Raw genomic sequence first — 14,707 nt, forward strand, 5'->3', positions numbered from 1 at the left:
GAATAACTTATGTGTGTAGGAACTCTGAGGGGGGTTTAGAAAAAAAAGGGGGGGGCAGAGAAAGATAGGGAACTGAGAACACGAAAATAGACTCCAGCCCCGTGCCCCGCGCGTCGCTGGGCAGGATGGAGCTGGCCGACTGGGCGTATACTTCCTTCTACAGTAAGCAGATGATTTTCAAACGAAAAATACAAGCAAAGTCTTCTAGAATCTGAACAGTAAGGCCAGGCTGGCTGAGGAGCTCCCAGCACCCACTGTCCCATGTTCTGTGTTTTTGAGGAGAGTTTTTGGAAAACTTGGTCAGGAGTCTTGTCTGCCGAGGAGAAGCGTCTTGTTTTTGCTGCTCTAGATGACTCCAGTGTTCCATGCGCTTTTGTGGGCTTCCTCGTTTTTTAAATAGTTCAATTTCTGTTTTTGTTTGAGACCAGACGGACCAGTAGAGCCCTCTGCCGGGGGGGTGCTGCCGATGTGGTGGCCCCCAGGAGTCTGTGTCCCCCAAGCTCCCGGCTCTGTCCTGTCTGCTCAGGCCATTCTTGGACGTTCTGAATCCACAAACCACAAACGATTTTTCTTTTCTTGCCTCTGAGGGGCCCCAATGAAAATGCTCTGCTCCCCGAGTGAAACTGGACCATGGCCCCACACAGACCTGCTCCCCACGCCTTTCTATACATCGGCCCTAAAAGGACACAAACCTGCAGCCGTGGAGGCATCTCCATCTTAAAGGAAGCAGAGCTGAGGCCCTGAGACCCAGTGCTGGAGCCAGGACAAGAGAGCCCATCCCTGGGCTCTGAGCTTCTGACCCCGACATGGGACTTTGCTGGACCAGTGTTCAGAGCCTCACTTTCCCAGCAGGTTAGGGCTAAGCCGCCCTCCCACCCAGCTCTGTGAGTGTGCCCCTGGCAGGAGTAAAGCTACAGGCAGCTGTTGGCCCAAACACCCTGTTGCATCTGGAGCTTCCCAGGGAGCAGATGCCTGGGCGTGTCTGCTCAAGGCCTCTCTGTTTCATCTTCAAGTCACCTCTAGTGAGGCCCAGGTCCTCCCCGTCAGCCTGCCCCAAGCAGAGTCTGCTGGAGTCTATGACTTTGACCCAGCCTGAAGTTCCTGTGCCATCCTGGTTGGGGCTCCCCCCACTCCCGGAGAATCACCTGAGGTGTTATCTCCTGCTTTTTGCACTGTTGACACTGTTTATGGTGTTTTGCAATAGGAAAAAGACAGGAGATTAAAAAGTGCCTGGCTGGGGACTTTGGATTCCAGCAAAGTGTCCAGGGATCCTGAGCATTCAAGTTTTTCTTCTCCAAAGATCTGTTTCTTTGGAGTAGCTGGTGCTTCCTGTCAGGCCACATGACCCGACCCCCTGCTCCACCAGCAGGGCCAGGGACCCCCTGCTCTGTCATTTGGGGTCAGGGCCCCAAAGGCAGGCTCGCAGGCAGCCCCTGGAATGTTTGTGGATGGTGGTGTTCACCCCGAGGATTTGGGTTTGGGGGAGAGGCCCCGGTGGAAGGCACAGCTCTGCCCCTGGCTCAGGTTTGCCAGGACCTGTGCAGCTGCAGACCAACCCCCAGGAGAAGCTGAGGACAGAGCCGGGCACCGTCGAAGAAGGCAGCCCCACCACCCCTCAGCTCCTCCCGACTCTGTGGCCACCTGGCACTGAAGACTCAGCAGAATCCTGGGCCTGGGGCTAGACCAGTGGCCCTCAATCGGTTTTGTCACCATGAGCGTCATGGCTTGGCTGATGAAGTGGCTGGGGGTGCTGGTGGGGCCCCCTGTGTGCCTGCTGCCAAACACCCTGCCGAGGTGCTCGGGTGGGATGGGATGTGGAGGGGGGCTCGGTCTGTGCCCCCCTCACTGCTCTCATCCGGGGCCCCTCTGGCGTGGTGACCCAGCAGCCCTTCGCATGACCCGCTGCGTTCCGCCATGGGGGTGCAGGGCAGGATTCCTTCCTGCCCTTGACCAGCGAGGGCCCTGAGGCCCGGGCAGGCAGCAAGGGTGGTGGAGTGGCCCACCCCACCCCCTCCTAGCCCTGCCACACTGGGCCCTGTCACAGGGGGTCCAGAGGGCAGGCCCAGCCGGCCTGTCCTCCGGACTCTGGCACCATCCTGCTTGCTGGCTCACAGACCCTGGCTCAGGGCCTCTGCAGCCTTCCTACTCTCCACCTCTGCCTGTGCCCGCTGGTCCCTCCCCTGCCACTGGGATGCCAGGGCACCCTGCTGCGTGTGAGGACCTTCCCTCAGGCCCTGGAAGAGCACATCTGTGCTATCCCAGCAGGGTCCTCCGGTCGGGGGACCTCCGTGCTGGGACAGAGACACTGGCTGAGCTTTCACTCAGACACCAAGGCCCAGGAGAGCTGGGTGGTACTCCTTATCCCACTTGTCTGTTGGATGGGGGCATTCCTCCCCACGGCCCCTGCACGGCTCCCATGAGCAGTGCATGGAGGCCAGATGCTGCGTCAGGGCCTGGGGACCTGTCTGCCCCTTCCTCATTCTCCAAGTCAGTCCCCACAGCTGGGCGTCCATAGGCCTTGGAGGGCAGGGGTATGTGTGTGGGATCGGCCCCACTCCAGGCTTCCCTGCTCTGGGGTCAGAGGTCTCTGCTGATGGCACCGTGAGGATGCACTGGGGTGGGAGGCCCCATACTGCTTCCTGCGCTGGTGACCCAGCAAGATGGCTCGGGCTCAGCGCCCAGCAGGGTCCGACAGGCTGCCCTTGAGCCGCGCGGTGGAGAGTTGGGGGGGGGAGGGCACCCCCTACCTCACACCTTCCTCTCCCTGCAGCCTGTTCGACATGGGTGGGGAGTATTACTGCTTCTCTTCCGACATCACCTGCTCCTTCCCCGCCAACGGCAAGTTCACCGCAGACCAGAAGGCCATCTATGAGGCGGTGCTGCGGAGCTGTCGCGCTGTCATGAGCGCCATGAAGCCAGGTGAGGGCACTGGTGGTTGTGGGGCAGGTCCTGCACTGCACAGCCTGACTCGGTCCCCCGTCACTGGAGGAACTCAGCTGGCCAAGACTCCAGGCGGTGTCAGACCCCCAGGAGCAGTCCTAGGAAAGGGGGCTGGCCAGCAAGGAGAGACAGAGCTGGGAATCGGGGAGCTCAGCCCAAGGTCACCCCAAGTCCCACCTGCTACTCTCCACCAGCAAGAACCCCTGGTCGCAGTGGCCACTGGAATGTCAGCATGTCCGCTGTCCTCTCCTGGAGCAGGGTCCACTCCAGAGAGGTCTTGATCAGCAAATGCCAACACTGGCATTTGGTTGGACGTCAGGGCGCCCTTCTGTTCAGGCCGCAGCTGGCTCTGGCGTGGGCCGAGTGTCTCCCCAGTGTCTGGGGAATGGTGAGTGGCTGCCACAGAGCCCTCTGGGGACCTGGCCATGACACCCTCGAAGGCTGGACTCTAAGCTCATTCTGAACTCAGAGGGACTATGGCAGTCAGACTGCCATCCCTCCATGGAGCCTTTATTCAGGAAAAGAAAAGATCCCCAAACTATAAAATCCCCAGGATGTGGCCTCTTGAGGCTGATGGCTCTGTGTTGGCTAAACGGCCCCGGGGCCCCCACTGCCCGTTGTTGGGATGAGTTACAGCCTCGGTCATCAGGCCAAGAGCTGCTTTTGAGGGTTCCTCAGCAACTGTCACTTTCTGAGGCAAACTGAGCGGGCCTTTCCGGATGGCCCCCGTCTGGCCGCAGAGCCCCCCCCACCTAACCCCACCAGAGGTTAGGGAACCACAGAGGGACACTGGCAGACCCCAGCCCGGCCCCCTCACTCATCCAGCAAGAACAGAGCTCGGTGGTCCCAATACGGGGAGCTCAACCCGAAAGGAAAGCTTAAAAGTTAAGCCCCTGCTGGGGTGACGAGGTGATGGGACCTGCGTGTTTCAGCAGCTGCAGAAGGAGGCAGCATCTTCTGTTAATTTTTGAAAAAGCCAAGGTCACGGGGCACCTAGGTGACTCAGTCGGTTGAGTGTCCAACTCTTGATCTTGGCTCAGGTCTTGATCTCAGGGTCGTGAGTTCGAGCCCCACACATGCTGGGCATGATGCCTACTTAAAAAAAAATTTTTTTAAAGCCTTGGCGGCCACTGAGTATTAACATGGGAACCTCCAGGATGGTTGTTGAGTTGTCAGGAAAGTGGAGGATGGAGTGGCCAATGGCCCCCTTTTGTGTAAAAGAAGGGAGTGTAAAAGTGCCTGCAAATCCACGGAGGAGGCGTAGGAGGGGCGCTGGAAGCCGGGCAGCAGAAGAGCGTGCTGGTGGGCGCGGGGTGTTTCTGACCTTTAAACCAGGGAACACATCCCCTATTCCCAGTGAGGTCCAGCCTCGAGAAGCGGTCACCCGTCACCCCGAGGGGCATGGCCCTTCCTGCTCCCTCGACACCACAATGAGAAGGGTTTGTTCAGTTTTGAACAACACTAGCCATGGGCTGTGGCGTGCTCCCTGGCATCTGTGAGCACAGCCGCCCGCAGCCCCCGGACATACTTCCAGGACTGGGACAGGGGCTCCCTCCGCTGTGCTCCCCACACTGTGCCCCCAGCCCGGCCTACCTGGCAGCACCCCCACCCTCGGGAGAGTCTGCTCACACCTGGGTAGCGCTTCCCAGGTGGGTGTCCTGGCCGACGGCTGACAAAGCGGTCCTCATTCTGCCCAGAAAGTAGTCAGGCCCGCTGTCCCCAGGGCCCCCGGCCAGTTGCACTGAGAAAGGCCTGGTGCTCTGTGCCCTGGACATGCCTGGCCACGTCCCTCTGGGGGCAGGCAGAAGGCTGGGCTCGGCGGAGCTGGTCTGCACAGACTGGGCGGGGTGGTCCTCCCCCAGCACACAGTGGGGCACGGGCTGGGCCTGTGCTGGGGCCTGGAGGTTCCCTTGGGTGCGGGGTGGGAACGGATCCCTGCTGTAGCCCCCACCTCTCCCACGGATACTGGGGATCGCGACACAACTGACAGTGCCCAAGGGCCGACTCTGTCGGCTCCCATGCCAGGCAGGCCGAGCTGTGCCCACAGAGCTGCTCACGTGGGGACAGCTCATCTCCCCAGAGCTGCGAGGAGGCCGTGGCCAGGTCAGCCCCATGTCCTGTCCTAGCGGAAATGCCCCTGGTTTGTGGGTCCGGCTGCTGGGCCAAGACACACACCCGCTGAGACTGCACGGCTGCTTCCGACGACCTTCCAGGGAAGCGGAAATAAAGACACCAGAGTGGCAGTGAAATGCCCAGAGGAGAAGCGCAGAAGGACCAGAACCCCGAAGGCGTTCTGTGTGTCAGAACACACAGAACCCCAGGTCAGCGTCGGGGCCTGCCTCCCTGTCACCCAGACAGCCAGGGGAGGGTGGCTGAGCCCACTCAGAGGGGCCGTACCTGGGAAGGTGCCCCCCACGCCAGTCCTACGGCAGGGGCTTGGCCGCCATGGCTGGGTGGAACTGAAGCTCTCCCTGGCTCCTGTGTTGGGGCAAGCGGCCCACCCCGTGCAGACCACCCTGTCTCCATGGGTACCAGGGAGTCTCCATGGGTGCCTGTGAGGGAGGCCTGGGGTGAACCCAAGCAGGAGCGCCCCAAAGACTGCTGTCCATCGTGCATTCTCCGTCCCTCGTCCCTCCAGCCACCATGGAGCACTGAGGGCACTTCTTGCCGCTTCCAGCACTCGATTCCCCTCCGCGTCCCTCTGTGCTCACCTGCCCGCCCTGGCCTCCCCCGCTTAGGCTACAGGTCCGCCCTCCTGAGCCCGCACCGCCACAGGGCCCCACAGAGGCAGTGTAGACTGCGCGCTCGGCTCTGGGCCCCGCAGCCCACGGCTGTGAAAGCGGCGGGTCCGTATGAACAAGCCCTTCATCGTTGCGCTCGTGCAGTTGTATGCAGCTCCTGGCCCGGCTGGTGTCCGGGCTCTGGCCACCTGGGGGCGGGGGCCGGTGCAGCCAGCACAGAGTCAGAAGCAGACTGCCCCCAGAGCAGCCCAGGCGGCAAGAGAGGACGCTGTGGAGCCACCAGGTGACCAAGCAGGAGGAGGGCACCCGGAGCTGTGCCGGCCCGCGTGGCACAACGCGTGTCGGCTGTGGCCTGTGGTCGGGGTGCCTTTGCCAGCTCTGCCTCCCTGCCGGATGGGAACAGGGTCAGGAGTGGCTGGGCTCCCCTCAGGCCCCTTCTTGGAGATGGCTAGGAGCGGAAGGGTGCGGGGACAGTGTGCCTCCCGGTCTGCGGGCGCCCTCTGTCGCAAGAGCCGGGACAGAGGAGGCTGTCTGGGGAGGGCCCTGAGAGGCCCCCCTGCTGGCTGGAGGATGGTGGACAAGTTCCCACCCTCCCTGGCCTCATTTACTCCCTCAGGCTGTTGGCCAAGGTTGGGGGGTGCGGGGAGGGGGAGCGTGCGGAGACTTTGAGAGGCAACCGCGCTCCACTCAGCATGGAGGCGCCTGCAGCCCCAGGGCGCATGCCGCCCCCTGCCCTTCCGCAGGGTGAATGGGTCCCCGGAGGTCCTGGCAGCAGCCGGGTCTGCGGTGGGGTGGGCTGGAGACCCTCAGCCCTGCGCCAGTTTGGCCCACCAGACGGCTCCCTGCAGCCCACGGGGCCTGCCCTGGGACCAGGCCCTGCGCCTTCCTTGCGGCACCCCCAGGGTCTGGCGCACACGTGGTCTCCCGAGGGCCATTGTCTTTGGATGAAGTGAGCTCTTTGTCTGGAAGTAGCAGTGAGGATTCAGCTCTCCGGGCCCTCCTGGCTGAGCTCTGGCCGAGCCCCTGGGGCTGCCGCACTCTGGACGGGAGGCCTAAGGCGGTGAGGGATGCCGCTGAGGCTCCCAGGGGCCAACCTGGACCCTGGCCCGTTGGGGAAAGGTGTGGGGAAAAGGGGGCCAGGTGGGCACAGATCAGCCTGTGACCTGGGGCCTGGGCACCAGGGCTCTCTGGTCTCTCTGAGCCAACGGCCGGATTACGGGCACAAACCTAGATGCTACCCTGGCACCCCAGGGTCTGAGTGCACAGAGGAGCAGTGTGGGGGGGGGGTCACACCTGGATCCTGGGCCCATGAGGTCACAGCACTGGCTGCAGGAGAGAGCCATGATGGGGGCCGGGGCTCCTGCTCAGGCCACACATTTGCCGGGCATGGAACAGGACACAGGGCCCTCCTCCCAGGGCTCAGAGGCTTTGACCAAGCCACAGCTGGCCAGCGTGCTGTCCACTGGTGGGAAGAGCTCTGACAGCACAGGAAGGGGCAGTCAGGGAGGGCTTCCCGGAGAAGGCCTTAACACAGAGGCTCACAGGAGAGAGTGTGAGAAGGTGAGGACTTTGGAGAGGTGGTACCAGCTGAGGGGCCAGCAGGTGGAAAGCACAGGGAAGCGCCGGCACGAGGGTCGTGGGCCCAGGGGTGGAGGGCAGTGAGCCTGGAGAAGGCCGGGCTGAGGTACACGTACGTGGCTCTGTCCTCAGGGCAGGATGCTCCCGCGTTCTAAGCAGGATGCAGGGAAACGAGGCCTTGCAAGGGTTGGGGAGGAAACAGGCAGGAGTCCAGGAAAGGTCAGGGTCTAGATTCCAGAGATGTTTCAGGGAAGGTGGGACAAAGCTTTGGGGCTTGCCGGAGGTGGGAGGGCGGGCAGGGCCACCGATGCCCAGTCTGCAGTGTGGTCCCCAGTGTGGCATCCCCAACCCGAGCAGGCTTAGGGGACCGCTGAGCTTTGAGCTGGCCACATGGGCCCCGAGGTGCCTGTGAGCTGCTGAGGTTGTGGGGGAGCCTGAGGTCCCCTGGTTTGCATCCACTCCTCTGACCCAGCCCAAGGACGGCAACCTTCACACACTTTAGGGCCCCTGTCCTGGCGGAGGGTGTCGTAACCACCATCCGGGCCAGACGCTGAGGCCAAGTTGCTGGAGGTTGGATCACTGTCACAACCCTAACCACACACAGGCAGCAGCCCCACTGCCAGCCACGAGAGCGTGTGCAGGGCCGGCCCCGAGGACACAGGCGAAGAAGACTGGAGGCGCCGTGGGGACCGCCTGGGCCCTCGCGTCTGGCCCCAAGAGGACAGGAGAGGAGCCGAGCTGCCGGCCGAGCATGATTTATACCTGACTCCCCTCTGCCGAGGCCGCAGCCCACTTGGAAGCCAGCCAGGCTTGACGTCAGGCCGCTTCCTGGGGCTTCCCTTTGGCCACCGGAAAAGGCCCCTTTCCAAGAGAAACGGAGCTGCTCTGGAGTCGGGGTGCAGGATGCCCTTCCTCAGCCCCAGGGCCAGGCGGGCCCGGGAGAGTTTGCAGAGCTGCCTGGGGGCACTTTCAGGCCCAGGGGATCTGGGCGGAAGCACAACTTGCGGAAGAGCTGCGGTGTTTTTGCCCCTGAACCAGCAAGCTCTCTGGTCCTGAGGTGCGAGGAACCAGCAGGCAGACCCGTCCAGGGAACAAGGTGCTAGGAGGGCAATAACCGGGACGGTGGAGAGAGTGCTTGGGAAGGTCCCTCCAGGGCAGGGCCCACATATGTCGAGACCTGAGCAGTGGGTCTCACTCCAAGCGGCCTGTGTGCGGCTGTAACAGGTGGCCCGGCCTGGGGAGGGCGAGGTGGGGTGCGTCGGCCTCGGGGGAGCGGGGAGCCGAGGCCGGAGCAGGCTTGGCTGGTACCCCAGGAGCACGGCGGACATCCAGCGTTGAAGTAGGGTCTGGCTGGGCCATAAGCAACAGATGAATATTGGCCGACAGTTTTGCGGGGGGTTACTGACCCGGTCCCCCAGTAGATGCCAGAGTCTCTGTGGCCAGTCTTCTAGGGCCAGCATTGCAGCTGTTTGACAAAGGGAGGCATCTGAGGCTCCCAGAAGTGCATTAGCAGCTGAGCTGGGATCCAGTACCCAGCCTTCCGTTTCAGGATGTCCAACTTTCGGAGGAAAGCCGCCCACCTTGACTCTGCCGTCAGGGCTTTGAACCGGGCTCTCCCCGCTGCTTGAGTGGGTAAAGCCAGACCCTAGGATGCCGCCACTACCCTGGCACTCTGTGGGCCGAGGCAGGTCAGGCCTCAGGAGCTGGACTCCAAGGAGGCTGTCTGTCTCTAGAGACGGGGCTTCCCCCCCCCCCGCCCCGGCCTCCCTGCACCTTGGGCCCTGGGCCGACTCCCGCCCTATGAACTGGCCCGGGTGCAGCCCTCGCCACCTGCTCAGAGCCTGGCCTGCAGGGATGCAGGAGGATGGGTCAACGCTGTGCCTCCAGCCAGCCCAAGACCCCAACTGTGGGGTCTCCATCCCTGGCGGGGAAGGGGGCCCAGGTGGAGGACTGGTGCCCAGCAAGTGCCTGAAGGGTGATGCCCTGTGTCCCAGAGTGGGCCCCCCTCTCTACCCCTGGATTGAGCCCTTGGGCTACCTTCTGCCAGCCACAGAGGTTCGGAGCCCTGAGCCCAGACCTGCTGGTCCAGCCCTTGTGGGCGCGGGCTCCGTGCAGGTTCCCAATGGTGCAGGATGCCAGGGCGCCCCTCTGCGGCTGCCATCATCCGTGCTGGTGGATGTGGAGGGCAGGGCGTCATGGGGGTGCCACTTGGGAGCCAGTGTCGCTCCCCACAGGGACGAGGCCGCAAGGGTTGGCACTGGCCCCCTCTGGTTGGATCACTGCTCAGGGGTGTACGCCCCCACGTCTGCCTGGCCCCACGTGTCCTGGCCCACGGCCTCAGCCAGCATGTGGCCTGCCCCCAAATCAGCCCTGTGGCGTGGGGCAGGGAGCTTCACCAACCTCAGTCCTTGTGTGGTACTTAGGTGGAGTGCCCAGTGCCCTGGAGTGAGGTTGGAGTGGGACCCCGCCAGCCCAGTGGGGGGGGCTGGCGTACCCCCGCGATGGCCAAGGCTGTTTGAGGGTGGCTGCCTGAGAACCTTGGACAGAGCCCCTGAGCTTGCTTGCCTCGAAACTCAGTGCCTGGGGACATGCTCTCCCCGGTGACCTTTGCCCCAGAAGCGTGGGGCAAAGATGAGTTGGATTAGCAGTCTGGGGCCTGGATGTCTGGGCTGCCGTGGAGACCGTCAACCCTGGCTCATGGCAGGCGGAGCCACAGACCCCTGCCGGCCAGCCCACGAGGCCGTGCTAGCTCGTGCTAGCTGCACCTTCACCCCGAAACCTTTGCTCCCCACAGTGGCTCCAGGGGTGATTCAGCCCCGCCTGGGGGTGTGCAGCCATGCCCTCGCCCCACAGCCTGAGGCCCTGAGCTTTGATTTGGGGCTCACTGAGGCAGCCCCACATCTGTGGGGGACATGTGCTTTTCTCCTCCTGATGCTCAGGAACCTTCCTGGGCTCGCTGGCCCCGGAAGCACGCACTGGCCGCGGGCAGACACGCCACGGGCTGGGGAGTAGACCTAAGCTGGACGCCCGGCCACGGGGGACAGGAGCCTGCCCCTGAGGGCACAACGGAGACAGAGGAAGGGTCTCGGGGTCCCCAGCTGCGGCACCCTCACCACTCACTTCCGGCCGTCCTGCCTCAGCCAGTGCAAGGGCTCCACGTGTCCCCCAAACTTTCCCTTGGGGAGCCCCAGCCGGACTGCCAGTCCCTGCAGCTCATTGCAGCCTCCTTTGGAGCCGCAGGGGTCTGGTGGCCTGACATGCACCGCCTGGCTGACCGCATCCACCTGGAGGAGCTGGCCCGCATCGGAGTCCTGAGCGGTAGCGTCGACGCCATGGTCCAGGCCCACCTGGGAGCTGTGTTCATGCCTCACGGGCTCGGCCACTTCCTGGGCATTGACGTGCACGACGTGGGAGGCTACCCCGAGGTCAGTGTGGACACGTCAGCCAGGGGCCTGCCCGTGAGCGGTAGCTGAGCTGGCCCTGCCCACGGTGGGTCGGGGCTCTGGGATCAGCTGCGGTGTAGTGGGACCGGCTAGAGAAGGAGGAACGGGGTCCCACAAGTCCCCCCACCCCTCCTGTCCCTCCACCCATTGGTCGGTCCTGGTTCAGGCGGCTGCGGGGGTGTTTCCCGGAGTGCGCCTCCCCTGGTGGCTGCCACCTCAGGACCTAGTGCCAGGTGGGTGTGCCCTGCCTGGTGAGCCCCAGGCTGTGCGCTGGGGGTGACAGCTGCCCCGAAGGGTGGGAGGTGGCCAGTGTGCAGCACGCGGGGTCCCCAGAGAGCAGTGGGGACCCCAGAGCTGGCTCTTAGTGATGGGGCTGGCGCTGCGGCCCTTTTGTCCCCTGCCTCTGACTTCTTTCGGGTGGGGGTGGCGAGGCACCATGGCTGGCCCTGGGCCTTCCAGGGACTAGCAGAGCCCAGCACCCCTCACAAGCCCAGCAGCAGACCCAGCCCCTGGGCCAGCACACCCCGTGGCCTCCTCGTCTGCAGGCGCTCGAGGCACCCTTGGCAGGGGAGGGAGGCTTCCGTGGGCATTTCCAGACGAGGCTTTCCCCTCCCCCTCCTACCAACCGAGTCTCGAAAGGACCACCCAGAGGGTGCTTGCAGCCAGCCTTGGGGAGGCCCTGCCCGGCAGGTGGCTGCGGTCTTTCCGGGCCCCGGGTGGGTGGGGGTGAGCCCGGCCCTGCCGCCTGGCCCGGTGCCCAAGGTGCAGGGGGCTGATTATGCAATCGGTGCACACCCTGGGGCCCACCAGCCAGTTAGCCAAGACTAGGCTTGGCCTGTTGGCTGCAGGGTATTTTGAAAGCACCAAGAACGATTTTTTGGGGGAAAAATTGCTCAAGAGAAGCATTATTATTCAATTATTTTTTCCTCAAGTGTAAACAGTTAAATTTGGAGAAACAAAATCAGTTTTAATTTCCTAATTTCTATCCATCACACTGTGTACAGGGAGCCAAGAGCAGGGCCTTCCAGACATTGTTAACTGAGGTTCGTTATTCATTAGTCGCCAGGACTCTTTTTTTCCACCAGAGAAAATTGGCAGCAAACTGCTTTTATCTTTTCCAGTAAGCAGCCCTTTGTGCTCACAGAGTCTATTCTTTTGACAGATAAACATTGTAGAAAAAATATGGCTTTTCCTATAAAAGTCATTTGTTTTATTTCAGGCCTGCAGACACATCTGGGTCCCCTCTGCTCAGAGCCCAGTCAAAGCGGAGGCCCCATCCAGCCCTCTGCCCCAGCGGAAGCCGGTGTGGGTGCGGCACGGGCAGGCGCCCCCGCTCCCCACAAGCCTCGGGTCCCTGGGCTGGAGGGGCCGGGGCTTCGGCCTCTCCCCTTCGTGGGGCCTGCTCTCCCCTGCCCAGCCCCCATGCTTCTCCCGGCCCCGCTCGGACGGGCGTTCTTGTGGGGAGACTCCTGACAGCCAGTGCTCTGAAGGGGTAGAGGTCGGGGCCAGCATAGTCTCCTGCCCCCAGGGTCCGTTCCCCCCCTCACCTGCAGTCTGGGTGGTGGTCCTGGAATTTTCCGGAGGCCTGCGTAGACGGCCCCTCCCCTGGGCACACCCACGGTGTGGCTCGGTGCGGGCACACAGTGACCAAAGGAGGACGGGGAGACACGACCTGGCCAGGTTTCTGCCTCTGCCAGGGCCCTGGCTTTGCCGCCCTTGGAGTGGAGGGAAAGGGATAGGTGCTCGGGTGGCACGAAGGTGAGGGACAGGGAGAGGGTGCCCGGGGGCAGCCACAGATTTCAGGTGGCAGAAGGCCCTGCCCCGCAAGCACCTCTCACCTGAGCACGGGGACCGACATTCCAGGCTGGGCCCTTCCGGGCAAAAAGTGTCACGGGACCCGGTACCACACCAGATAGGCATCTGTACCCAAAGCATGACTCATCAGGGGTCACAGTGCCTTAACGTCCCCTCATCACCTCCGCCCCGGCCCAGCTCATGCCAGAGTGGCTGCACACGCATTTCTGTCCCCACCCTCGTGGAATCCCGGTCACAGCCTTCCCTGCTGTGCCCAGCTGTGGAGGCCGAGCCAGCCTGTTTCTGGTTACCTTACATGAACCGCTAATTGAAGTCTGATGTTCTTGGCCCCTAAACAGTCAGAAATGACAGCTCCGTGTCCAGCAGCTGGGCTTCCAGGGAAGAGCCGCAGGCGGGGCGGGGCAAGCCCGCAGCCCGGCCCCAGAGCTTGCTCGCTGCCCGCTTGCTCCCTGGCCCCGGGCCTCAGGGACCCGGGGACACGGGTGTTGGCTACGCCGTGAGAGTCGAGAGGCCAGGGCCAGGTGTGCGTTTGTGGGGAGAGGGTGCCTCTGCAGGGAGGCGGGCAGCCGTTCCTTAGGGGCGCCCACGTGGCCTCCTCCACGTGCATCTGAGCATGTGCGTGGGGCCGTCCTGCTGACGGCACCTGGCCCCCCTCCTGGAAGGCCACACGGGAGACCTGGGTCTGGGGGAGCAGCGCCCAGCACCGCGGGGGCCGCTTTCCAAGTGAGCCGCCTGGAAGGAAAAGATGTGGTACGGGAAGCCTCGCAGCCTCCCTAAGAGCTTTTTTGGCTTCACGAGTTTGGCTTCTGCCGTTCCTCTGGCGAGGAGAGGCCTGCGTGAGGGCAGCCGGACCCCAGGCGGCCGCACGGCCAGCACGGGCGGGCGGCCCTGGGTGTGTGCGCGCCGGTTGTCCCCGGGGCTCCCGCAGGCGCTTCCGGGGGTATTGGGGGGGGAGCGGGCAGAGTCTGCGGGGAGTAGAGGGTCTTACCGAAGCGCTCGGGGCACGGCCCAGCAAGGGGCAGCCTGGGCCAGAGCCCCTCCGGAGCACAAAGCCTCCCTCGCAGCTCCGGGGAGCGCAGACGTGGAGCCAGCCCTCCTCAGGCCCCCGTGGCCTTCGTGTCCGCGCAGGGCGTGGAGCGCATCGATGAGCCCGGCCTGCGCAGCCTGCGCACCACTCGGCACCTGGAGCCCGGCATGGTGCTCACCGTGGAGCCGGGCATCTACTTCATCGACCACCTCCTGGACGAGGCCCTGGCGGACCCGGCCCGCGCCTGCTTCTTCAACCGTGAGGTCCTGCAGCGCTTCCGCGGATTTGGCGGGGTGAGTGCCCACAGGCCCCGGGGTCTCTGATTCCAGAACATCCCCCTAGCGCACGCTGCCGCGGGTCGCCTCTTTGTCCTGACACAGGAGCCCTAGCGGGAGGAGGGATGATCTTCGCTTCCTCACTTGACCAGGACCCCGGGCCCGTCCTTTCTCCTGGTCTGTCGCAGATGGGGTGGGCAGGTGGCGGGAGCAGATGGCCCCATGGGAGGAGCCTTCCCCTCCGCGGCCACCCCCGGAAGCCCGGAGGCCAGCCCCTTCCATCAGGGGCAGGACAGACCGCTCCTGAGAAGGGGCCCCTCTGACACTCTGATCTGGTGCACGAGGCCAAGCTCAGGAATACTGAGTGTCTGCCGTTCGAGCCAGGTCCGTATCGAGGAGGACGTCGTGGTGACCGACAGCGGCATGGAACTGCTGACCTGTGTGCCCCGCACAGTGGAGGAGATCGAAGCGTGCATGGCAGGCAGCGACAAGGCCTTTACTCCCTTCTCTGGCCCCAAATAGAGCCAGCTGGGAGCACCCAGTGGGACCAGGGACCCAGCCTGGCAACCTTTCTTCACGACGGGCCCTCCGGCGGCCAGATGGGCGCTCGGAAATCACGTGGCTGGGTCCGTGTTTGATCATGCTGTTTCCTCGGGGGAAAATCTTTCTTAACCTTCTGCAAGATCACACCTCAGTCTGCTATTACTTTGCTTGAATGACAGTGGCTTTTGAAATGCTAATGGAAAACAGTTCTGTTCTTTAATAGCAACTAAAATGTGTCTTGCTGTCATTTGTATTCCTCTGCTCAGGGAAGATCCATTTCCAGTGTTTTCTCTCAAAAATCAATATGCAGAATGGAACTTGCAATAAAAAGTTTCCAAAAATGGG

At 63.2% G+C, this 14,707-nt stretch overlaps 1 protein-coding gene across 4 annotated transcripts in view; it reads left to right on the forward strand.

The window, feature by feature from the left end:
- PEPD (peptidase D) overlaps window positions 1-14,707 on the forward strand; it is a 111,995-nt gene extending 97,288 nt beyond the window's left edge. For all 4 annotated transcript variants that reach the window (XM_047078298.1, XM_047078299.1, XM_047078301.1 and 1 more), the window contains 4 exons: window positions 2,771-2,919; window positions 10,500-10,684; window positions 13,646-13,837; window positions 14,204-14,707. In XM_047078298.1, coding sequence (XP_046934254.1) covers window positions 2,771-2,919; window positions 10,500-10,684; window positions 13,646-13,837; window positions 14,204-14,341 — 664 coding nt within the window. In that variant the 3' untranslated portion in view covers window positions 14,342-14,707. The remainder of the gene's footprint in view (window positions 1-2,770; window positions 2,920-10,499; window positions 10,685-13,645; window positions 13,838-14,203) is intronic.

The sequence above is a fragment of the Lynx rufus genome, unplaced genomic scaffold (genome assembly GCF_022079265.1).
Source record: "Lynx rufus isolate CCGP_SWC_20201006 ecotype Redwood Valley unplaced genomic scaffold, mLynRuf1.p SCAF_16, whole genome shotgun sequence".
Lineage (NCBI taxonomy): Eukaryota > Metazoa > Chordata > Mammalia > Carnivora > Felidae > Lynx > Lynx rufus.